Source organism: Pristiophorus japonicus, chromosome 11 (assembly GCF_044704955.1).
Source record: "Pristiophorus japonicus isolate sPriJap1 chromosome 11, sPriJap1.hap1, whole genome shotgun sequence".
Taxonomy (NCBI): Eukaryota; Metazoa; Chordata; class Chondrichthyes; family Pristiophoridae; genus Pristiophorus; species Pristiophorus japonicus.
The window spans coordinates 60321163-60347544 of NC_091987.1; the positions used below are offsets into that span (position 1 = coordinate 60321163).

Here is a 26382-nt window from a genome sequence, read left to right on the forward strand (position 1 = left end):
TGTAGGTTGATGGGCAGGAGACCTTACCCACATCGACAGTATCGAGCCAGGCGCTCGTATCTGGACATGAGCGAGGCTGATTGTGTCAAAAGGCTGCGTTTCTGCAGAGAAGTTGTCGCTAAGATCTGTGATCTGAGAGCAGATTGCAGCCCAGAAGCAGAAGGCCAACTGCCCTGTCTATTGCAGTGAAGGCTGCACTTTCTTTCTATGCCTCGGGATCATTTCAGGCTTCAACTGGAGATGTGTGTGCCATCTCTCAACGTGCAATACATGGCTGCATTTACCAGGTCACGGCTGCACTGTATGCACGAAGGAATGACTTAATCAATTTCCCAATGACCGCACAAGCGATCCATGAGAGGGCTGTGGGCTTCTTCAGGATTGCCGGCTTCCCAAAGGTACAGGGCTGCATTGATTGTACCCACATAGCCTTGCGAGCACCTGTGGAGGATTCTGAGCAGTACCGAATTAGGAAAGGTTTCCACTCTATCAATGTGCAGCTCGTGTGTCATCATGTCAGTCGATGCGAGATATCGTGGCAGCACCCACGATGCTTTCATCCTACGCGACAGCGTTATATCTGACATGTTTGAGCAGCAGCCAGAAGGGCAGAGCTGGCTACTGGGAGACAAAGGGTTACGGCCTGACCCACCTGGCTCATGACACCCCTACGCGTGACACGGACAGAAGCTGACTGTCAATACAACATGGCGCACATTGCGACGCGCAGCATCATTGAGAGGACCATTGGCACATTGAAACAGCGATTCCGATGCCTAGACCATTTTGGAAGACAGTTGCTATACTCTCCTCAGATTGTCGGTCACTTCACTGTTGTGCGCTGCATGCTTCATAACTTAACCATCATGAGGCAGCAAGAGCTGGTAGTGGAACCAGAAGACCTACGTGAGGGTCCAGTACATGATACGGAACAGCAGGATGTGGATGATGACGACGATCAGGAAAGCATGCAAGTGCCTGATGCCGGAGCACGAGGTCGGAGGAGGGCCGTCCATCGTGCCCCTTTAACGATTGCTCGAGCCTTGCGCCAACAGCTCATCCGTGAACGCTTCAACTACTGATGCCTGAGGGCTCTGCGACCACAGTTGCGCATGGACATGTTTATTCTTTGCAGTTGTTCCTACGGTGTGTTGTGTTAATGGAACATGAAACAGTTATAATGAAAAAATATTTTATTGAAAAGTTAACGTCACTGTAATAAAAATATTTGTTGTATCAAACTATACTTTTTAATATGACTCTTGAAGATCACTTAAAAACTTTAAGATCACTTATAAACTTGTAAAGTTACAAAAGTTACAAAACAATTTCCATGTGAAAAACGCTACTGCAGCGACATCAAGAACAAGAACAAGAACAAAAGCAGCAAAGAAAGGCTGCAACCATGTCTCATCCATATCTCAGTGAATGTTCACTTCTTCATGGGGGTGTCATTTGATTGGCCGGGCTGTGTGCCCTTATTGCAGCAGCGACCTCAGCCAAGCCCTCCCTGACGGCCTGTGCTGACACTTGCATGCCCTCCCTGATGGCCTGTGCCGTCATTTGCATGCCCTCCCTGACGGCCTGTGCCGTCGATTGCACTCCCTCGGACATTCCCTCCCTAAGTACCCGTGTCATTACTGCTATTTCTCCCGTCAGGACCGTCAACTCTTCACCCACTGCACTGACGCCACCGATGAGTGATCGGGTAAGCTCATTGGTCTCCATACCCAATGCCACAAACTGAGCCGCATCTGTTGCACGCTGCATCTCAGGAGAGCGTGTCTCCAATCTCCTTCTCCCCTGCCTCGTGGCACCACTACACTGGGAGGCGCGGGCACGGACGGTGGGACGCTCGGTGTTGCAGATGGCAGTACTAGAGAGAGAGGCCCGGGCTAGGATGGTGGGACGCTCTGTGTTCCAGACGACAGCACTCGAGTGCAAGCCGTGGGCTGGGGTGGTGGGTGAATGGGTGTAAACTGCTCCATGATAGCAGCAGCAGCACTGGGACCCACAGTGTCGGAATCAAAACCATAGATTCTGGTTCCACCTTCTATGCGAGTGGGAGGCGCAGGCTCGGACAGTAGTGCACTGACTGTAGAATGCTGCATTATACCAGCAGCACCACTGGGACCCGCAACATCGGAATCAAAACCTATGCTAGGGGTTGAAACTTTGATGCCCCTTGATGGGGACTCATAAAACATTAATTTGGAAGCTCTCCCCTGCAGACATTTCAGTCATCGCTGCCATCATCCAGTCTGGTTCGTCCGCATCTGGTTGTACTGGTTCTTGTTCTGCATCCTCAGGATCCTCAGGGTTGGCTGCAGCAGCAGCATCATCATCATCATGTTCTGCAAAATACATCAGAACAGTCAAATGTTTAACAGCGAGGGAGGGGGCCGGATGGGTGGCATGAGTACTCTCACACACAGCAGGCTAGGCAGCAGGTTGATTTAAAGGGCCACGATGCATTTTCAGGACTTGCCCTCTTCCTCGCGTGCGGGCCCAGCTTGTTCTGTACTGATTGCTTTTCTCCATGTACGACTCATCATAGCAGCTACCCTTTGTTCCAAGGGTGTCAGTGGATGCAGATTGGGTGTGCTTCCTCCTGTCTGAGTTGCCTCCCTTTTGTTGTGGGCCAATTTCTTCTGCAAAGAGTAAAATATAACTTTTTACAGAGTGTGTCAGTCTGCAAGGTGGGACATACAGATAGCCAAGTTACAATTACGATTTAATTAAAAATGGAAAATATTACTTACACTAGCTACTTGACCAAGGTCGTGCCATTTCTTTCTACACTGACTTCCAGATCTCATGTTATGCACCACTGCACAGTAATCTTCTGCAACTTGGCTCCAGCGTTTCTTCATTTCTTTTGGTGGCACTTTTATGCGACCTCTGTTGCTGGTATCTAGCTCCTGCCATCTCTGCTCAATTACGTTGACTAATATCTCCACTTCCTCATGCAAGAAATTCTTTGTTCTTGGTGGACGTTGATCCATTGCAAAGTTGAAGGCACTCTTATTTCTCAACACACAGTCCTTAATTTGCATGCACCAATGCAGCACCTGTTCTGCAAGTTTAGCAGTGAAAAGCTGCACTCACTGATTTCAGCAGGTGATTTATTCAACAGTGCTGCTAAAAGCACTCCTTCACACACAAAAATATCACTAAAATTAAATCACAAGCCTTTCCAGGGGTCCACAAGACAAATCTTCTTTTTTCCTCTAGTCCCTTTAAAAATGGCCGAGTGCCAATGTTTATTTCCCACTGCGCGTGCGCGCAGGGTTGCCGGCACGATGTTGCCTTATTTAAATTAGGCCCGCCCCCCCACTGCTGGGAGAATCGGCGCAAGTGTCTGGCTCCGCGCCCCGTTGTTCTGTGCGCGCCGCGCCAAGCTGGTGAAGACCTCCGAGGAGCCGGAGATTATCGGAGTTTTTTTCCTACGCGCTTTTGAGCACGAAAAACGGGCGTCCAGCTCGGGGCTGTGGCATTCTAGGCACGGCCCGAAACTTGGGCCCATTGTCTTGCAGGAATAAGCTGTTGGCTCTGTTATTGTGTTAGGCATCCCAGACTCTGATTGTTGTCCACAACTTGCCGAAATAATTTGCCGTAACTAATTTTAACCCCATGACCAGCAGGAAAGAATGAAATAAATAATCTATCAAAGAAAAAATCTTCATTTCTGTCACAAAAACTGTTTGAATTGCCTTGCAATTTTAGGGGCCCAAGTTTCCACAGGATAAAAAACGGCGCCAGAAAAAAAACATGCTATTCTCGAGCGCTCTGCAGCTCCTTGTCTGTTTGGCGCGGCGCCCAGGGGGGTGGAGCCTACACTCGTGCCAATTTTGTAAGTGGGAGGGGGCGGGTACTATTTAAATTAGTTTTTTTCCTGCCGGCAATGCTGCGCGTTGGAGCGTTCGCGCATGCTCAGTGTGAAAAAAAGACATTGGCACTCGGCCATTTTTGTAGTTCTTTGCAGCTGTTTAATTTTTGAACATTTTTGAATAAAACCACATTGCCATCAGCACTGAGGCTTCCCTTCTCACTGTCTCCTTCCCCTCCCTCCACGGCAACAAGCCGCTGTCTCCTTCCCCTCCCTCCCCTGCGCGGCAACAAACGGCGGTTTCTTTCGAACGATGGCTGAAGCACAAGTAGGAAGATGGTTTATTTAATCTTTTCTTTGCTTATAAATGTTTATTCAGGTTGGATTTATTTGTATAATATTTGTAGAAGTATAAATAAGGATTGATTGTAGAATTTAATGAGTTCCCTTCCCCCCCCCCCCCCTCCCCCTCCCCCTCCCCCCACCTTGTTCTGGACGCCTAATTTGTAACCTGCGCCTGATTTTTTAATGTGTAGAACAGGTTTTTTCAGTTCTACAAAAATCTTCACTTGCTCCATTCTACTTTAGTTTGGAGTACGTTTTCACTGTGGAAACTTTGAAATCAGGCGTCAGTGGTCGGACCCGCCCCCTTTTGAAGAAAAAATTCTGTTCCAAAGTAGAACTGTTCTACCTGACTAGAACTGCAGAAAAAAAAATGTGGAGAATTGCGATTTCTAAGATAGTCCGTTCTCCACCAGTTGCTCCTAAAAATCAGGCTCAAATCATGTGTAAACTTGGGCCCTAGGAGTCAAATTATTGAACATTGTGGGACCAGAGTGCTCTAGATGTGTGTACAGATCAGGAATTTCCTGATATTCAATTACTACAACTGTCCATGGGAGTTTTGCCATGGACACAATTTCAAAATGCTCAAGCAACCATATGCTTTCAAACCACGATGGCCACTCCTTTTGTCCCTACGCCACATCCTGGCTTGCCTGAAACCCCCCAGCCATCTCTCGTCTTCCACTGAACCACCACCTCCCCCGGTCGTACCTCTACCGCACCCACCCCCTGGCCGTCTCTTGCTTCTAAAACCAGAAAATGGATACACTTCATATACCCTCTGCTACACCCCTGTCTCTGAAAGTTAAACTTCATTACAAGAACAAACAGTGTGCAATCTTAAACTTTGCAAGTACTATGGTGAGATGTTCTGAATACAGCTTAGTATTGTGACACGATTGTTTGTGGTTTATAAAGCTTTAATGATGCATGTTTTTAATTTAATTTCCTAATCCTAATCTTTTGTTTTTGGAGTGCGGCACTGTCGGAGGTGCCGTCTTTCAGATGAAACTTTAAACCAAGGCCCCGTCTGCTCTTTCAGGTGGGCGTAAGAGATCCCATGGCATTATTTCATGAAGAGCAGGGGATTTACCTCCAGTACCCTGGCCAATATTTATCACTAAAACAGATTATCTGGTCATTATCACATTGCTGTTTGTGAGACCTTACTGTGTGCAAATTGGCTGTCACGTTTTCTACATTACAACAGTGACTACACTTCAAAAAGTACTTCATTGGCTATAAAGTGCTTTGGGATGTCCGGTGGTCATGAAAGGCGCTATATAAATGCAAGTCTTTCTTTTCCTAAATATTAGGATGAGGTGAAGAGAACAAGTGAAACCGGTGTTGAAGAAACCATTCTAGAGGGTCATCTTGGAGTCACAAAAGAGCTGTTGGCATTCCAGACACCTGAAAAGAAATATCATATAGGCTCAGAAAAAGGAGGGGCCAATCTCATTAAGGTATGTACTACTGATGGCCTTCAAATGAGTTTTATCTGTATTAGGTGCAGTTTTTTGTTCATAAAGACAACGGGCTCAAGTTTTGGCCTGAGTTGCTCCTATTTTTTTGGAACAATGAGTTTAGAATAGAGCATCTTAGAAATTGCAATTCTCGGCATTTAGTTTGCTCCAGTTCTAGTGAGTGAGAATAGTTCCATTTTAGAACAGATTTTTTTTTCAAAAGGGGGCATGTCCAGCCACATGCCTGTTTTGCAAGTTTAGGCAGCGAAAACTTACTCCAAACTAACTTAGAATGGAGTAAGTGTAGATTTTTGTACGCTCAGAAAAACATTGCCGACACTTATAAATCAGGTGTAGGGAACGAGAGATTGGCGGGGCGGGGGATATTTACAAACATTAAACACTTCAATTTTACAAATAAAGAGCTATCATCAATAATAAATGATAAATAAATCAACCAATAAATCAATCAAAAAAAATTAAAAATAAATTAAAAAAATTAAAAATCAATTAATAAATTAAGTTTCTACTCGCCAACTGCAGCACCGGGAGCCCTCCAACAGCGTGCTGGGACTCTTTCCCCCCCCCCCCCCCCCCCAGTGTGTCTCTTTCTCTGCCTCTCAGTCTCTCTCTCTCACTCTCTCTCTCTCTCTCTCTCTCTCTCTCTCTCTCTCTCTCTCTCTCTCTCTCTCTCTGCCTCTCTGCCTCTGCCACACTCTCTGCCTCTCTCTCTGCCTCTCTCTCTCTCACTCTCTGCCTCTCGCCCTCTCTCTGACTCTCCCCCTCTCTCTCTGACTCTCCCCCTCTCTGCCTCTCCCCCTCTCTCTCTCTGCCTCTCTCCCCCTCTCTCTCTCTGCCTCTCTCCCCCTCTCTCTCTCTGCCTCTCTTCCCCCTCTCTCTCTCTGCCTCTCTCCCCCTCTCTCTCTCTCTGCCTCCCTTTCTTTGCCTCTGTCAGCAAGGGCTGGAAGAGGGAGGGGTGGGGGGGAGGAGGAGGAAGCCGGGCCGAAAAATTCGGGTGGGCGAGGCCTGCCGGGGACGTGGGGGGAGGAGCAGACCGGGAGGTGAACGGGCAGCGGGGGGTGGGGGGGGGGGGGGAGCGGGAGCTGAACGGGAAGGAGGGAGGGAGGCCCGAGTCCCGTCTTCGCCGTCCCAGTGAGCCCATTCGGCCAGAGCTAGGGGTGGCGTGCTTCGGTCCCCTCCCACGCGGCCTCGGGGGCGAGGAGCTACTGCACATGCGCGCACACTCTAGCGCACATGTGCAGAGATTCCAGCGCCGGGACCTGGATCCACCTTCCACGTGTTCTGCTGCACTGCGCCAAGGGCCTGGATCGACCAGACGGAGGGGAGAATACCAAGGTAAATAATAGGCACCGTTTCTGTTCTTAAAAAGTCGGCGCACCACACGGAGATGCGCCTTTCTAACCCTGGGGGCAAACTTGGGCCCATTGTCACTAAAATATCAAATTAATCTTTGTTGTTTAGGTTATGCTTCAGTAAATCTTTGCAGGAAATATTAACTAGTTAAATGTTAAGATTAAAACAGTGGCTGAAAATTGATCAAAAACTGCCACCGCCAGTTTGCTGCCAAAAAAAACCGCTATGACTCCGCTATTAAGTACTGCGGAAAATGCTTGAAAAAATGGGGGAAAATCCACCCGGCGGGAAAAATGGGCATTGTACGAGGATTTGCGACAGAGAGCGCGATCCTGGTCAATTTTAGACCGAGGTCGATTACCGCTGCAAGTTGGACCTAGGGAGGGGGAAAAACACTTTTTTTTTTCCAAAAAATAAAAAAATCGCAAAATGTTCTGCAAAATAATTTTTTTTTTAAACTTTAACTTAACTTTTTTTGCAGGATTTCATACCTATCGCCGTTCCAAGGGCTGCTCAGACTGATTTTTCCCTGGCATTTTTTTTTCCCCATCTATGGGTCACCACTGTGACCAAACTCTGGCGGAAGCGATTTTTAGAGTATTGCATGCTGGTGGTCCACTCCCCAGCCAGCTGTATTTCAAAACCACTGGCAGAACACTTCCATGAATTTCCCACCCGGTGGTTTTCCACCCAAAATGAAGAAATAGCGCCGAAAAGTGTGGCGGTAGGCTGATAAAATTCCAGCCCAATGTTTTGTTGATGTCGTTATGTCAGAGATGTTGCATATCTTTATGCATAGTTTGAATTACACCCCTTTTTGAACAGTGAAAATATTGTAAGTGTATATACATATAGATAGATCTATCTACCTTGCATTTGATGTGCACTCCATCAATAAACCTTAAATTCTATTGGGATTTGTTTTAACTTGCGCTTTTGTTTCAACCATTCCAATTTAATTTCCTATGTAAGAACTTAAAATCAGATTTCCTTTGTAAATCATTGCCTCTAACAGTTTATTTGCAGGCCTGATGTGCAAGTGTGACTGGCATTTATTTTTCTCTCTTTAAATTTAGAGAGTTTGGATGGCTGCAGATTTTAAAATTTTAGCTTGATTTTTAAGTCTTCATATTTTGGGTGGCTTCCTTCGCCTTCTCCTTTTTCTGATTATACTATTGAAGTGCAATTTTACTGATGAAAATGAAACGGGCTGAAGCCTGAGGACATATGGAAGCTTTGAGGCAAGCGAGGCAATAGGCTTCAGCTCAGTGGTAGAGGTAATATTGAAATGTTTCAAGTTTGGGATAGTGGGTAAGGAGAGAGGAAGTAGAGGGCAGAAAAGGGTAAAGATGGAAGGGCTGGGGCATGGGCAAAGTGGTTGGGAGGGAGGAGCAGGTAAAAATATGGGAAAGAACAAGGCTGAGCGCTGGACTCGGAGGGTGTCGCAGTGATGGACTGTAGAATCAGGCCGATGAGCATAATTTGTTTTAAAGAAAAATGTACTGAGGTTTTTTTTTAAAAAGTAAAAAAGGAGGATCTGGAATAGGAACAGCTCCATTGGGAGCTCAAGAAAGTGTAGGACTTGGATTGATGGTTGGGGGTGGTGAGGGGAAGCCACATTCGAAGGTTTGGAGAGTGGAGCTGGGATAGAAGAGAAAAACAGTGAAGCTCAGCGAGGGATAGCAACAATTGAGAATTATGAATAATTCGAAATGGCAGATCCTCTACAGCGGGAACAGGACCAGCAGAGCAGAAGCGGATAAGAAAAACGGGTGCAGAATTTAAAAAAGAAACTGCTAACATACAGCACAGCAGAATCGGACCTCGAAGGAGTTGGGAAAATATTTTTAAATTACACCTGGGCCAGGAGCAGAGTCTCTACAGTGGATCTTGTTAAATTTAAAGGCAGTCAGCATAATTGGAGGCATCAGGGTCAGCAGGAGTTGAAGCTGATCTAGGGTAGAATGTAGATGTTGATTTTCCTTTTTTAAAATTTAATAAACAGCACAGCAGCGAGAAAGCTGTGGCCCTGATTTTTTTTAAAATCAGGCAACATAGCTGAAGACCCAAAATATTTTCTTAAACTGGGAAACAAGTAAAGTGAAGTAATCAGCTTGGACCTTAATCAACTAACGGGAGCAGGGTGGAGAAAGGAGCCTAAGGAGGGCGGAAAAATGGTTGGGAGAGGATTTTAAGCTGAGTGTGAAAGGTGAGAATGGGTGAAAATAAAAGTAGATAAAATGGAGGGAAAATGAAGATGGTCAGAACTAGGCAACAATTTTTATGTTACTCATTACGAGTACATAGAATCTTCTATTAGAAATGATGGAAGGATAATCCATAATGGCTTTTAAAAGGGAAGTGGATAAATACTTGAACAATAATATTTTTAAAGAATATGACATGGGCAAGGGATTGGGACAAACTGGGCTGAATGCTGCCTTTTTTGCTCTAAAATTCCTTGATTCCTGATGCATCGCCAATGGTGTGGGAACTTAATAGCAGGCATTAGTGTCCGCTATTAAAAGTAATAAAAAATGAGCATAATTTAAGAACATAACATAAGAAATAGGAGCAGGGGTAGGCCATACGGCCCCTCGAGCCTGCTCCACCATTTAATAAGATCATGACTGAAATTTGTTACACCTTCGAGGATTTTAATATATTTGTTGACCTGTGGGTTGTACGCGAGTAATGATCAGTGCACACAGTCATAATTCAACCATGTTTTAATGTCATACATTCTGTCCGTATTTCTATATCACACTTCAACTTTATTTATAGTTAATTAGCTAAACTTGTCGGAGTTTGGAAAATAAAAGTAATGTTGGCTGGAGTACAGAAGTTTCTCTGCGGCACATCTAATAAGCTACGTTGGCACCACTATTCAGAGGGTGTAATTAGTGAGAAGTTTACATAGGCAATTTCCATTCTAAATGTGGACATAGGAGCATATAATTGAAAAATTGACAGGAAATGCATGCAGATGTAAGATTTTTAATATCGATATTATTGGATCCCCTGTGGCATTGCATGTGGTAAGTTGGAAGATATAGTTGGGAGCTTGATGGAAAAAAATGGGTGGATGAAGAAAGAAGAAAATTGATAGCATCTGGCATGGATTTGGCACCTGAAAATTTTGCAGAAGTTGGGCCAGGCTTTTCTACTTTATAAGTGAAATTGAGGGACAGGGACTGTGAAAATTTTGCACACGGGGAACAGAAAAAAAAACAATTGGAGTTGGGCTTGGAATCGAGCATTGGTAGGGTGAAGGCTAAAATTTTTGAAGTGGTTGGGATTGAAAACTTAAGGGGGAAGAGCTAAAACATTTAATCATCGGATGTTGGGGCTGGAAACCTGTGGGAAAAGAGGCCAAAAGTTTGAAGAGTGGAGCTGGGGTATTATCAAACTATTATGGCGGGAGGTGTTGATAATTAGGAGTTTAGCTGAATCTGCAGGATGGGTTGGAAGAAAATCTTTTAAGAGTGGGGACTAGGGAACTGTGGGGAGAATAGGTGGAGAATTTTGGAAGAGCTGGGCAGGGAAGCATCAAGCACTTGGGACTCGGTTGCAGGGAGCCAGAAATTAAAAGAAACGCAAGTTATGGGCAATGAGGATCGACAGTTTCCATTGTAAATATTGAAATAGAAAAGCAAATTTAATCTTCAGCTGAAGAAGGATTAGAGGGTGGGGCATAATTGGATGGGGCATAATTGGACCAGGCATGGTGACTGAATTCTGTTCCCATTTTTAAGTCATACATTCTGCCCTTATTTTTATAGTTCCATGATAAATTCCTGTGTTCACATTTATAATGGAAACTGCCGATATAAAAAATGTCTGGCTGTAATTATGGTTTCATATCAGCTGTTGTAAAGTACTCCTGGCCCCACCCCCCAATGGAGAGAGAGAAATTACAGCATGACAAATTGATCTAGACAGTTTCCATTGTAAATGTGGATATAGGAAATTAAAATCGAAAAAGTTCACACAGTGCATGAAGATGGAAGATTTTTAATGTTTGTCTCAGATCTCCTGTTATTTGTAATCTGTGAAAACAGTAACTGTGATCTTTATTATATTCTATAATGTATCTCCACCTTTCCTACTGTCACTTATTCAGTGGTTGCATTTCTTTTTAACCAATAAGGGAATTAAGGGTTATGGGGAGCAGGCGGGTAAGTGGAGCTGAGTCCACGGCCAGATCAGCCATGATCTTGTTGAATGGCGGAGCAGGCTCAAGGGGCTAGATGGCCTGCTACTGTTCCTAATTCTTATGTTTGTTCTTTGCCTGCTGGTCGCTTTCCCTGTACTCGCCATCAGCATCCTGCTCCCATTACTACTTATATAGTTCTATTACAGCGTGGAGGACATTTACTACATTGTATTCTAGGGTAGCTGTGTGTCTAGAATGGTGGCAATTACTGTATTATTTTGGGGTGTAGATGTGTGGGCCAGATATTTTCTAGTGTAGCTGTTTGTAATGGAAGTGATATTATTTAGCTGTGTTGCTAGATGTGTTATTTACTGTTTTTTGTGGGTATACGTATGTTTGTGGGGATGATATTTACTACCAGTTTTTTAACTGCAGCTCTGTTGTTTAATTTTGCTCCCACTCATTCCACACGCGGCAAAACAGGCGTCCCTCCGAGCTGGGCGCCCGTTTTTCGTGCCGAAAACGGCGCCTGAAAAAAAACACGCTATTCTCGAGTGCTTTGCAGCTCGATGTCAGCTTGGCGCGGCGCCCAGGGGGCGGAGCCTACCACTCGCGCCGATTTTGTAAGTAGGAGGGGGTGGGTACCATTCAAATGAGTTTTTTTCGTGCCGGCAACCCTGCGCGTGCGCGTTGGAGTGTTCACGGACGCGCAGTGTGAAGGAAACGTTGGCACTCGGCCATTTTTGTAGTTCTTTGTAGCAGTTCAATTTTTTAAATTTTTTAATAAAACCTCATTGCCCTTCCATGATCAGCACTGAGGCTTCTTGCAGCAGTGAGAAGGCTGCAGGCAGCCGTTTCCCAACGGGCCTGACCGACGGCAGGGGGGCCTCTTTTCACCCCCCCCCCCCCCGCCATCGGGAACGGCTGCCTCCTCACTGACCCCCCCCCCCCCCCCCCCAGCCGTCAGGAACGGCTGCCTCCTCTCTCTCTCTCTCCCCCCCTTCCCCCCCCCCCCGCCGTCAGGAACGGCTGCCTCAACTTGTGAGGCTTCCTGCAGCCTTCTCACTGCCTGAAGCACTTTCACACAGGTAGGAACATGGTTTATTTAATCTTTTCTTTGCTTATAAATTTTTATTCAGCTTGGAATTATTTGTATAATATTTGTATACGTATAACTAAGGATTTATTGTCGAATGTAATGACTTCCCTTCCCCACCTCGTTCCAGATGCCTAATTTGTAACCTGCGCCTGATTTTTTAACGTGTAGACAAAGTTTTTTCAGGCCTACAAAAATCTTCACTTGCTCCATTCTAAGTTAGTTTGGAGTACGTTTTCACTGTGGAAATTTTCAAATCAGGCGTCAGTGGCCGGACACGCCCCCTTTTGGAAAAAAAAATTCTGTTCAAAAGTGAAACTGTTCTACATGACTAGAACTGCAGAAAACTTAAAATGTGGAGAATTGCGATTTCTAAGATACTCCGTTCTCCACCAGTTGCTCCTAAAAATCAGGAGCAAATCATGTGGCAACTTGGGGCCATTATTTCTGGTTAGTTTCCATATTTTCCTCAGTACCATCCCCATTCCCATTTTTTTTCTTTTTTACTGCTTCAAAAACTTATTTTTAAGGATGACTCTCATCTGCCTTTAACTCTTCCCAGTATTTGTTTCTTTGTGTCTTGCTCTTTGGTATGTTTTTTTTACTACACGTGTGTGTCCCACTTATGCCTTTTGTTTTTTTAATTGCTGCTATTCTTTGCACTTTTTCTGTTTTTATGGGCTCAAATTTGGCCCCTGCCGATTTTTGGCGCAATAACCCGAGGTGCGCTGACTTTCTCGGATAAAAACGGCGTCAAAAAGTTGTCACTGCACTCTGGCTGTTCTGTGGCCTGACCTATGGCTTGGCGTGGCAAGGCAAATCAATTAGGGGCGGAGCTCGGGCCCTGCGCTCGAAAGTGCCGGCAGCTCAACGCATGCGCACTGGAGGTTTCGCGAATGCGCAGTAACTCCTCTGCAGCGCGGGACCCAATGTCCCGCCCCTATCCCAGGCCAAGTGACGTCATGACGCACGCTGGGCTGCTGCATGCCATAGTGTCCCGGGCCGAAGTAGAACTTGAGTATTATTTTTTAATTATTGCTGGTTGTGCTTAGTTTAGTGAGGAGAGTTTTGATTGCGGGGGTGGGGGGGGAGAGGAGGAGAGTTTTGATCTGGGGGGGGAGGGGTGGAGTTTTGATATGGGGGGGCAAGAGTTTTGATCGGGGGAGGTGATAATTTGGATTTTTATTTGGATGTTTTGAAAAAAATTATGTAAATATGTTTTCTCTTTACTATTTTTGTAGTTTAAGCTTTCATGAATGCTTCTGTCGTATAGTAAATTAACTTTGCGAAGTTTGTCTCATGTCCTGTATAGCTGTTTGATCCTATTCACATTCTTGGTCAAGTCATTAAGTACCTACCTGCGCTGATTTCTTAACACTCCGAAAGGGTTTTCTGTGCTGCCATAGGTGGCCGCATACGCAGGCCTAAGTTAGTTTGGAGCAACAATTAGCTGTGCAAGCTGGCTTAAATGGGCATAGGTGGCTGGTAATGCCCCCTTTTGGGGAAAAAAAAACTAAACTCAAAAAAATCCTAACTAACTCACTCACACTGGCACAAATTGAATGTGCAGAATGGGGATTTTTAAGATACTGCAGAAAAATCAAGTTGCTCCAAAAAAAACTGGAGCAACTCCTGGGCAAGTTTGGGCCCATTAAAGCCGTCCATACAACTGTTAAGCTTCTCAAGGACCCCTTTCCCCATGCACTTACTATATAATTTATACCTTTTTGAGCTTTCCTCTGTTTTCTTTCACCTTTCTCTTTATAGCTGCCCTAACTCCCACTTTTTGCTTCTTGCCAAATTCTTTGGCAACCCCTAAATGTTCCTCTAAAATTTATCAATACTTCAGTTTCAACTTTTACCACCACATCCATTCTCCCAATCACCACTACCTGCTTTCCTCCTCCCCCTCTATTAATGATTCATACCTCCAAACCACTTCAACAGAACTCTTAATTACCCCCTGCTACATCACATTCAGCTTTGCATTTGCATTCAAATCCACACAGAAACTGACAGCCACAAATTATTTTCTTAATGGCCAGGCATTTGAGGTGGTAATCATAGAAAGGAGGCCATTTCGGCCCTTCATGTCTGCGCCGGCCGACATTAAGAGCTTCCAGCCTAATCCCACTTTTCAGCGTAGCCCTGTAGCTTACAGCACCCCAAGTGCACATCCAAGCACTTTTTAAATGTGAGGGTTTCTGCCTCTCTCACCCTTTCAGGCAGTGAGTTCCAGATCCCCACCCCATCTGGGTTAAATAATTTCCCCTCAAATCCCCTCTAAACCTCTTACCAATTATTTTAAATCTTTGCCCCGTGGTTGTTGACCCTGCTGCTAAGGGAAATAGGTCCTTCCTATCCACTGTATCTAGGCCCCTCATAATTTTACACACCTTAATAAGGTCTTCCTTCAGCCTCCTCTGTTCCAAAGAAAACACACCCAGTCTATCCAATCTTTACTCATAGCTAAAATTCTCCAGTCCAGGCAACATCCTCGTAAATCTCCTCTGTACCCTCTCTAGTGCAATCACATCTTTCCTATAATGTGGTGACCAGAACTGCATGCAGTACTCTAGCTGTGTGGCCTAACTAGTGTTTTATACAGTTTAAGCATAACCTACATGCTCTTATATCCTATTCCTCAACTAATAAAAACAAGCATTCCGTATGCCTTTTTAACCACCTTATCTACCTGGCCTGCTACCTTCAGGGATCTGTGGGCATGCACTCCAAGGTCTCTTTGTTCCTTTACACTTCTCGGTGTCCTACCATTTAATGTGTATTCCCTTGCCTCGTTAGTGCTCCCCAAATGCATTACCTCTGTTTATTTCTTTGGATTGAATTTCATTTGCCACTGTTCTGCCCACCTGACCAATTCATTGATATCTTCCTGCAGTCTACTACTTTCTTCTTTATCAACCACACAGCCAATTTTTGTATCATCTGCAAACTTTAAGTCTAAATTATTGATATATATGACCAAAAGCAAGGGACCGAGTACTGAGACCTGCAGAACCCCACTGGAAACCGCTTTCCAGTCACAAAAACACCCATCAACCATTATTCGAAACGTTATAAGATTATGAGGGGGCTTGACAGAGAGGATGTTTCCACTGATGGGGGAGACTAGAACGAGAGGGCATGATCTTAGAATAAGGGGCCGTCCATTTAAAACAGAGATGAGAAATTTCTTCTCTCGGATGGTAGTAAATCTGTGGAATTCGCTGCCTCAGAGCTGTGGATGCTGGGACATTGTATAAAATTAAGACAGAAATAGACAGTTTCTTAAACTATAAGGTAATAAGGGGTTATGGGGAACGGGCGGGTAAGTGGAGCTGAGTCCATGATCGGATCAGCCAAGAACTTATTGAATGGCGGAGCAGGCTCGAGGCGCCGTATGGCCTACTCCTGTTCCGATTTCTTATGTTCTTATTGCCCTTTGCTTCCTGTCTCTGAGCCAGTTTTGGAAAAAACTTCCCACTTTGCCTTGGATCCCATGGGCTTTTACTTTCATGACCAGTCTGCCATGTGGGACCTTATCAAAAGCCTTGCTAAAATCCATATACACCATATCAAATGCACAACCCTCATTGACTCTCCTTGTTACCTCCTCAAAAAATTCAATCAAGTTAGTCAGACACCACCTTTCCTTAACAAATTCATGCTGACTTTTCGAAATGAAGATTTATCCTGTCCCTCAGAATTTTTTCCAATAATTTTCTCACCCCCGAGGTTAGGCTGACTAGCCTGTAATTACTCGGTCTATCCCTTTTGAAACAAAGGTACAACTTTAGCAGTTCTCCAGTCCTCTGGCACCATACCTGTAGCTAGCGAGGATTGGAAAATGGTCAGAACCTCTGCTATTTCCTAATTTGCTTCTCTTAACAGCCTGGTATACATTTCATCCGGGCCTGGTGATATATCCACTTTCAAAGCTGCTAAATCCCTTAATAATTCCTCTCTTTCTGTTTATTTTATCTAATATTTCACACTCCTCCCTGATTGCAATGTCTGCATCACCCCCTCTTTTGTGAAAACAGATGCAAAGTATTCATTAAGAACCGTACCCACGTCTTCCACCTCCACACACGCATTACCTTTCTGGTCCTACTCTTTCTTTAGTTATCATCTTGTTCTTAATGTATTTATAAAACTCCTTTATTTTACTTGCCTAATTGTTTTCATGCTCTCTTTGCGTTCTGAATTTCCTTTTTAATTTCACCCCTGCACTTTCCATACTCCTCTAGGGTTTCTGCAGTATTGAGCTCTTGTTATTTTCTTTATCCTACCCTGTATGCCTCTTGACATCCAGGGGGCTCGAGATTTGTTAGTCCCGCCCCTTTTTCTTCAAGGGAACATAATTCTTCTGAAGCCTCAGGATCTCCTCCTTGAATGCCTCCCACTGCTCTGACACTGATTTGCCTTCCAGTAGCTGTTTCCAGTCCACTATGGCTAAATCACCTTTCAGCTTGGCAAATTTGGCTTTTCCCCAATTAAGAACTTTTATTCCTGGTCTATCTTTGTCCTTTTCCATAACTACCCTAAATCTAACTGAATTATGATCACTAGCACTAAAATGCTCTCCCACTCATGCCCCTTTCACGTACCCAGCTTCATTCCTACAACTAAGTCCAGAATCACCCCATCTCTTGTTGGGCTTGCTACATACTGGCTAAAAAAGTTCTCCTGAATGCATTTTTAGGAATTCTGCACCCTCTATACCTTTCGCACTAATTCAGTCCCAGTTAATATTAGGGTAGTTGAAATCCCCCACTGTTACTGCGCGATAGTTTTTGCACTTCTCAGAAATTTGCGGACGTATTTGCTCTTCTATCTCCCTCTGGCCTGTTTAGGGGTCTATAGTACAGTACCAGCAGTGTGATCGCCCCTTTTTTGTTCAATTCAACCCATATGGCCTCATTTGATGATCTTTCCAACAAATCATTCCTTCTCACAGCTGTAATTGCTCCTTTAATCAATACTGCGACCATCCCTCCTTTTTTTTTATCCCCCTCTATTCCTTCTGAAAACCCTGTAACCAGGAATGTTGAGCTGCCAGACCTGCCCTTCTTTCAGCCGTGTCTCAGTAATAGTTATAATTTCATACTCGCAAGTTTCTATCTGTGCTCTCAGATCATCTGCCTTATTTCCTAGACGCTTGCATTGACGTATATACCATATAGCATTGCCAAACTCTCGTTTATTTTCTGGCCTTTGTTTCCTCTGCCTTCCAAATTCACGTTCTAATTTTCTGCTTTCCAATTCCAGCTTTGCTTCTTTCCCTTCTGAATCTATTCTCAGATGCCCAACCCCCTGCCAAGCTAATTTAAACCCTCCCCAACAGCACCAGCAAACCACCCCCTGCGTGAATATTGGTCCCGGTTCTGTTGAAGTGTAACCCGTCCGGTTTCTACAGGTCTCACCCCCAGAAACGCTCCCAATGCCTTGAATCCAAAGCCCTCTAACCTGCGCCATCTCTCCAACCACGCATTCATCTGCTCTATCCTCCTATTTCTGTACTCACTAGCAAGTGGCACTGGGAATAATCTGAAGATTACTACCTTTCAGCTTTTTAATCTCTCTTCCTAGTTCCCTAAAATCTGCCTGCAGAACTGCATCCCTCTTTCTACCTATGTCATTGGTACCGATATGGACCACAATCTCTGGCTGTTCACCCTCCCCCTTCAGAATGTCCTGCAGCCGCTTAGTGACATCCTTGCCCCTGCCACCAGGGAGGCAACAAACCATCCTGGAGTCACGTCTGGCCCAGAAAGGCCTGTCTGCTTCTCTAACTATCTAATCCCCTACCAGATTGCTCTTCCACTCTTCTTCCTCCCCCTGCCCACTCCCTGTGCAGCTAAGCCACCAGTGGACCTGGCTCTGGCTGCACTTCCCAGAGGAACCATCGCCTCCACCAGTACTCAGAACCGAATACTGGTTGGAGAGCGAGATGCACTCTGGGGACTCCTCCACTACTTGCCTGGTCTTCCTTTTCTGTCTGGCGGTCACCCATTCCATCTCTGCCTGCGCACTAAGATGCGGGGTGACCACCTTCAGAAACATGCTATCCACGAGGTTCTCAGCCTCATGGATGCACTGCAGTGACTCCACCTGCCGCTCAAGGTCCGAAACAGGGATCTCAAGCTGCCATAGCTGTCGACACTTCCTGCACATGTGATCGTTCAGGCCACGAGAAGTGTCGAGGGCTTCCCACATGGCACAGAATGTGTATTCCATGGGACTGAGCTGCCCTGTCATGCCTCTATTTAAAATATTATGAACCTAGCAGAAATTTAAAAAACACTCAGCGGTTATTCATCAATCAGCTTCCCTTGTGCCGACGTCACTTTTTTTACTCTGACGTCTCTGTTTCAAATTCTGCCTGTTGAGTCGCTGCCAGTCAGGTTTGCTCTGCGCTTCGCTGATTCTGCCGCTGCGCTTTAAATCTCCTCCGGCCACTCCTGTGGTGCTCGACACAGCATTTGAAGTTGTTACCCCTTTAAAACTGACCATAACTTGAGGATTTAGCGCAAGCACATCCTAACCTGGAATCCTGAAGTATCAGTCAGTCATTCATTGCTTGGACACTGGTTGCGCTGTGGCCTCCCTTCCGCCCCAACCCCCCCCCCCCCCCCCCCAAACTATAGCAGGCAATTGGGGAAATCAGTGAAACTGCCAATCTTTGCATTTTCTGGGGTAATATTACTATTAAATACCCCATTTGGATTAGGTGTGAGTGGGGTTTTAAGAACATAAGAAATAGGAACAGGAGTAGGCCATCTGGCCACTCGAGCCTGCTCCGCTATTCAATAAGATCATGGCTGATCAGATCTTGGCCTCAACTCCTTCCCTGCCCTCTCCCCATAACCCTTGACTCCCTTATCTTTCAAAAATCTTGACTATCTCCACTTGAAATATTTTTAACAGCATATTGACTGCAAACAAATGTATGACCCTGAAAAACTAATTTAAATTTTGTGAAGTGTCAAATTTATCCATTTTAGTTAAAATTAAAATTAAAACTTTTAAATAGTTCATTATTTCCGGTTTACTTTTTCCCCATGTGAGACCCCCAATTTTTGTTTTGCTCTCCAACATTTTTTAAAAGTTTGAATAAAAGGAGCTTATTCACCAGCTCTGAGAATTCTGCATTGTGATTGGCTGCATAGACAGCTTGTTGACATCGCACTTGGGGATCCCCATTCACCTATATTGATCTCAACTGAACATCAGAAAAGCCGAACTTATCGCCACCGAGAACGTGATGCGATTCGCCGCTGACTGCATTTTACTTACGAGCTGAGCTATTATTTTTATTATGTCATATATTTAGATGCAAGGTTGTACATATAAATTATGTTCAACACTTCTTACACATTCATGCACATTATAGAAGAAAGTATTGCACAATTTTTTTTACAAATGTACATGCATACATGTAATTTTGCACTGTACAATTAATATAATCACTTATTTTGCTCATTTTCTTTTTGCCAACCCTGTACCGTTGTATAAAAACCAGCTCGAACAATTGAATTTCTATTTCCAATTGTTTACTTTAATTATTTCTGTATAGGTCTTCAATAATAAATTCTCCATTATACCATCTAATCTCAGTCCTTATCAAACAACATTTGCCAATTTCCTTTGAGCAATGCCACAGGAGACTGTGTATTTATTGCCGTGTTTATATTTAATCTGTACATATAATGTAAATATTTCATGTCTGTATATTTGTTTTTCACCTGATAAATTATAAATAACAAACGAGTTCAATTATAATTATGTCTGCTTGGATCTGGGGATAAGTGCTGGTACAAAATGTTGGAGAACAGATAAGGGCACTACAATGGGCTCCTGAACCAGAGGAGTAAAATTGGCCAAAGTTACCATACTGTATTGCTATCTATTCTCGCCGACTGGAAAGCAGATGTGTAGACTTATAAAGCTAAGATTTGGCTCAGTGTTGGTGCCTCCCATGGTAGACTAGTTGGGCTGAAGCTTATTTCTCGATTCACCCAAGTAAAATTAGATACGAGAGGGCATTTGCAACAGCATCGGCACCTTAACTGGGGAAAGGAGGTAGAGAGTGAACTTACAAGTTTATGAAGTAAACTTTCATGATTATTACAGCTCCTTGTCCTTTGTACAAAATCCCAGTGTACCAATTGTTTTGTATGCCCAAATTGAAACTTTTGCTCTGTTTTCAGTGTACAATGCTGATATGTTTAGCTTTCTGTGACTCCTAATCACACACTTTTGTATGGAGCTTTAACAGAATTTTTAAATGTGAAAATAAAGTTGTTGTGCAAACTTGCATAATTGGACAACATTTCAAGCTAACACAATTGGACAACATTCTGCCTGCAACTCAAAGGAATGTGGAGGATTTTGAAAATTTATGGCTTTTTTTTGTTGCACTGATCATGCTGTCCTCAACTTAGACTTGGATGTTGTGCTAATCTTTGAAAACTTTAAAAGTGGACTGATATTTTGATTCTGGCAACTGATATTTGTTGTTCCTGCACTACTGTAAATAACATCTTTTTCCTTCTTTGCTCTACAGGAGCTGATAGATGACTTCATCTTTCCAGCCTCTAACGTTTATCTACAGTACAAGAAGAGTGGTGAATTGCCATCTGAGCAGGCCATTCCTGTCTGTAGTGCACCAGCTGCAATCAATGCAGGCTTTGAGTTGCTGGTAGCACTGGCTGTTGGATGTTTGCAAAACCTCAAACAAATAGTGGACACTATGACAGATATGTATTACGCAGGTATTTGAAAATTGGTTACGAGATAATTTGGCAAGCGTGTGGAGGAATGGTTATAGGCTTAGTGAATAAACTGAGGGAAACATAGGAGTTCATTGCAGGATATTCAAATAAATGTATTTCTTGGTCTGGGCTCAGTTGGTAGCCTCTCGCCTCTGAGTCAGAAAATTGTGGGTTCAAGTACCACTCCAGACACTTGAGCACAAACATCGAGGAGTCTTTCGGATGAGACATTAAACTGAGGCCCCTTCTGCCCCCTCAGGTGGACATAAAAGATCCCATGGCATTATTTTGAAAAAGAGCAGGGGAGTTATCCCCCGAGTTCTGGCCAATATTTATCCCTCAATCAGCATCACTGAAATAGGTTATCTTGTCAAATTACTGATTGTGGGAACTTGTTGTGCGCAAATTGTTGGCTGTATTTCTTACATTACAACAGTAACTACACTTCAAAAGTATTTAATTGGCTGTAAAGTGCTGAGGTTATGAAAGATGCTATATAAATGCAAATCTTTTTGTGCTCAGGTAGATCATGTTGGTACGGTGTAATGGGTGCTCAAATTGCCTTTACTGTCTCTGGGCTATAGCCAGGATCCCTATTCTTGGTGCATTGCATGTCTCTTAGCTGCCGACCAGATCAAACAATCTGATTTTCTTTCACAGAGACACCCTGACCCTCTTCTTGGCTGATTGTCTTCTGAGAAAGGATTGTTTTCATTTTAACTCTGGTTAATTCAACAATCATTTACATTCCCAAAAACACAATTTTATGATTTGCAGCAAGGGAGAGCTTAGCTTGCTGGTGCTCATTGGGCTCACAACTGAAGAATGGGTTCTTGAGTAAAGTAGAGCTGGCAGCAAACTGAGAACTGTACCTCAACCTGTGTTGCCTCCACAGAGAGAAATAGGGTGGGGGGGTAGTAAAGAGGTGAGTTAGGTAAGGGACCTGAAAGATGTTCAGTGTGTTCCATGTGTTGGGGTAAAAAGAAGACTTCTCTTCTTCAAGGTAGATTCCCTGAAATAAGGAATTGACACCAGCCCTTAAAACAGAATCAATCAGGCAAAACCTTGGATTCACTTTTTACAGTCTTGATTCAAGCATATGCAGGGAAAGCATCACAGTCTTAGCCGCCTAAGACAGGACCTTCCCTAATTGATGGTTTCACACACAGTTATACAGTTTCTGAGGTGTGAGGTCCTCGTGCACAATCATCTATGACTACCAGTTGACGTACAACTAATCGGCGGAGTTACATTGATTCATTAACCCTTATCAGACTGGCTGCTGAGTGGTTTCGTAGCATCTCCATCTCCCCATAGCATGAGGAGCCGACCTCAGTCTATTGGAATGTGTTCTACAGTTTTAACCTTGCTCTGACTTTTCCAGCTTGCTCTGCAGTTTTTAAAGATAACTACACAAACATGAGCCGCGCCCTTTAATCTGATTTTGGTTTTAAGTATGCTTTTTACCCCCTTACACCATGGTAGAGGGAAATTAAGTGAAAGTAAATAGAAACATTTCTAAGTTGTCTGCAGGCATTTTATAATGAAGTTAAAACAAAAAGTGAAGCCACTAACAGCAAGTTCTATAAAAAGTATTTTCAATGCTTTACTAATGGATGCACAAAAATGACCTTATGGGCTCAATTTTCCCCAGTATTTACATAGAAACATAGAAAATAGGTGCAGGAGTATGCCATTCGGCCCTTCGAGCCTGCACCACCATTCAGTAAGATCATGGCTCATCGTTCACCTCCATACCCCTTGATTCCCTTTAGTCGTAAGTGCCATATCGAATTCTCTTGGCTATATCCAATGAACTGGCATCAACAACTCTCTGCTGTAGAGAATTCCACAGGTTAACAATTCTGAGTGAAGAAGTTTCTCCTCATCTCAGTCCTAAATGGCTTACCCCTAATCCTTTGATTATGTCCGCTGGTTCTGGACTTCCCCAACATCGGGAACATTCTTCCTGCATCTAACCTGTCTAGTCCCGTCAGAATTTTATATATTTCTATGAGATCCCCTCTCATCCTTCTAAACTCCAGTGAATACAGGCCCAGTTGATCCAGTCTCTCCTCATATGTCAGTTCTGCCATCCCTGGAATCAGTCTGGTGTACCTTTGCTGCACTCACTCAATAGCAAGAACGTCCTTCCTCAGATTAGGAGACCAAAACTGAACACTATTCCAGGTGAGGCCTCACCAAGGCCCTGTACAACTGCAGTAAGACCTCCCTGCTCCTATACTCAAATCCCCTAGCTATGAAGGCCAACATACCATTTGCTGCCTTCACCGCCTGCTACACCTGCATGCCAACTTTCAATGACTGATGTACCATGACACCCAGGTCTCGCTGCACCTCCCCTTTTCCTAATCTGCCGCCATTCAGATAATCTGCCTTCATGTTTTTGCCACCAAAGTGGATAACCTCACATTTATCCACATTATACTGCATCTGCCATGCGTTTGTCCACTCACCTAACCTGTCCAAGTCACCCTGCAGCCTCTTGGCATCCACCTCACAGCTCTCACCGCCACCCAGCTTAGTGTCATCTGCAAACTTGGGAGATATTACACTCAATTCCTTCATCTAAATCATTAATGTATATTGTAAATAGTTGGGGTCCCAGCACTGAGCCCTGCGGCACCCCACTAGTCACTGCCTGCCATTCTGTAAAGGACCCGTTTATCCCGACTCTCTGCTTCCTGTCTGCCAACCAGTTCTATCCACGTCAGTACATTACCCCCAATATTTTGCTTTAATTTTGCTTTAATTTTGCACACCAATCTCTTGTGTGGGACCTTGTTAAAAGCCTTTTGAAAGTCCAAATACACCACATCCACTGGTTCTCCCTTGTCCACTCTGCTAGTTCCATCCTCAGAAAAATTCTAGAAGATTTGTCAAGCATGATTTCCCTTCCATAAATCCATGTTGACTTGGACCGATCCTGACACTGCTTTCCAAATGCGCTGCTATTTCATCTTTAATAATTGATTCCAACATTTTCCCCACTACTGATGTCAGGCTAACCGGTCTATAATTACCAGTTTTCTCTCCCTCCTTTTCTTAAAAAGTGGTGTTACATTGGCTACCCTCCAGTCCATAGGAACTGATCCAGAGTCGATAGACTGTTGGAAAATGATCACCAATGCATCCTCTATTTCTAGGGCCACTTCCTTAAATACTCTGGGATGCACACTATCAGGCCCTGGGGATTTATCGGCCTTCAATCCCATCAATTTCCCTAAGACAATTTCCTGACTAATAAGGATTTCCTTCAGTTCCTCCTCTTCTCTGGACCCTCGGTCCCCTAGTATTTCCGGAAGGTTATTTGTGTCTTTCTTCGTGAAGACAGAGCAAAGTATTTGTTCAACTGGTCTGCCATTTCTTTGTTCTCCATTATAAATTCACCTGATTCTGACTGCAAGGGACTGACGTTTGTCTTCACTAATCTTTTTCTCTTCACATATCTATAGAAGCTTTTGCAGTCAGTTTTTATGTCCCAGCAAGCTTCCCCTCATACTCTATTTTCCCCCTCCTAATTAAACCCTTTGGGTTCCTCTGCTGAATTATAACATTCTCCCAGTCCTCAGGTTTGCTGCTTTTTCTGGCCAATTTATATGCCTCTTCCTTGGATTTAACACTATCCTTAATTTCCCTTGTTAGCCACGGTTGAGCCACCTTCTCCATTTTATTTTTACTACAGTCAGCGATGTACAATTGTTGAAGTTCATCCATGTGATCTTTAAATGTTTGCCATTGCCTATCCACCGTCAACCCTTTAAGCATCAGTCGCCAGTCTATTCTACCAATTCACATCTCATTGCATCGAAGTTAACTTTCCTTAAGTTCAGGACCCTAGTCTCGGATGAATTAACTCCATCTTAATAAAGAATTCTACCATATTATGGTCACTCTTCCCCAAGGGGCCTTGCACAACAAGATTGCTAATTAGTCCTTTCTCATTACACATCACCCAGTCTGGATGGCCAGCCCTCTAGTTGGTTCCTCGACATATTGGTCTAGAAAACCATCCCTAATACACTCCAGGAAATCCTCCTCCACTGCATTGCTACCAGTTTGGTTAGCCCAATCTATATGTAGATTAACGTCGCCCATGATACTGCTGTACCCTTATTGCACGCATCCCTAATTTCTTGTTTGATGCTGTCCCCAACCTCACTACTACTGTTTGGTGGGCTGTACACAACTCCCACTAGCGTTTTCTGCCCTTTAGTATTCCGTAGCTCCACCCATACAGATTCCACATCATCCAAGCTAATGTCCTTCCTTGGTATTGCGTTAATTTCCTCTTTAACCAGCAACACCATCCCATCTCCTTTCTGTCTATCCTTCCTGAATGTTGAATACCCCTGGATGTTGAGTTCCCAGCCTTGGTCACCCTGGAGCCATGTCTCCGTGATGCCAATTATATCATATTCGTTACTTACTGCCCGCACAGTTAATGCGTCCACCTTATTATGAATACTCCTCGCATTGAGGCACAGAGCCTTCAGGCTTGTCTTTGTTAACACACTTTGCCCCTTGAGAATTTTGCTGTAATGTGGCCCTTTTTGCTTTTGCCTTGGGTTTCTCTACTTTCCACTTTTACTTTTCTTCTTTCTATCTTTTGCTTCTGCCCCCATTCTACTTCCCTCTGTCTCCTTGCATAGGTTCCCATCCTCCTGCCATATTAGTTTAACCCCTTCCCAACAGCACCAGCAAACACTCCTCCTAGGACATTGGTTCCGGTCCTGCCCAGGTGCAGACCGTCCAGTTTGTACTGGTCCCACCTCCCCCATAACCGGTTCCAATGTCCCAGGAATTTGAATCCCTCCCTTCTGCACCACTCCTCAAGCCATGTATTCATCTGAGCTATCCTGCTATTCCTACTTTGACTAGCATGTGGCACTGGTAGCAATCCTGAGATTACTACCTTTTGAGGTCCTACTTTTTAATTTAGCTCCTAGCTTCCTAAATTCGTCTTGTAGAACCTCATCCCGTTTTTTACCTATATCGGTACCTATATGCACCACAACAACTGGCTGTTCTCCCTCCGCCTTCAAAATGTCCTGCAGCCGCTCTGAGACATCCTTGACCCTTGCACCAGCGAGGCAACATACCATCCTGGAGTCTCGATTGCGGCCGCAGCAATGTCTATCTATTCCTCTTACAATAGAATCCCCTACCACTATAGCTCTCCCACTCTTTTTCCTGCCCACCTGTGCAGCAGAGCCACCCACAGTGCCATGAACTTGGCTGCTGCTGCCCTCCCCTGATGAGTCATCCCCCTCAACAGTAGCCAAAGCGGTGTATCTGTTTTGCAGGGGACCCCTGCACTA

The 26382-nt window shown here is 44.3% G+C and overlaps 1 protein-coding gene across 1 annotated transcript in view; it reads left to right on the forward strand.

The window, feature by feature from the left end:
* Nucleotides 1-26382, forward strand: part of usp9 (ubiquitin specific peptidase 9) — a 275233-nt gene that overhangs the window by 154260 nt on the left and 94591 nt on the right. The window contains 2 exon segments of the mRNA XM_070892701.1: nucleotides 5491-5637; nucleotides 20833-21040. Coding sequence (XP_070748802.1) covers nucleotides 5491-5637; nucleotides 20833-21040 — 355 coding nt within the window.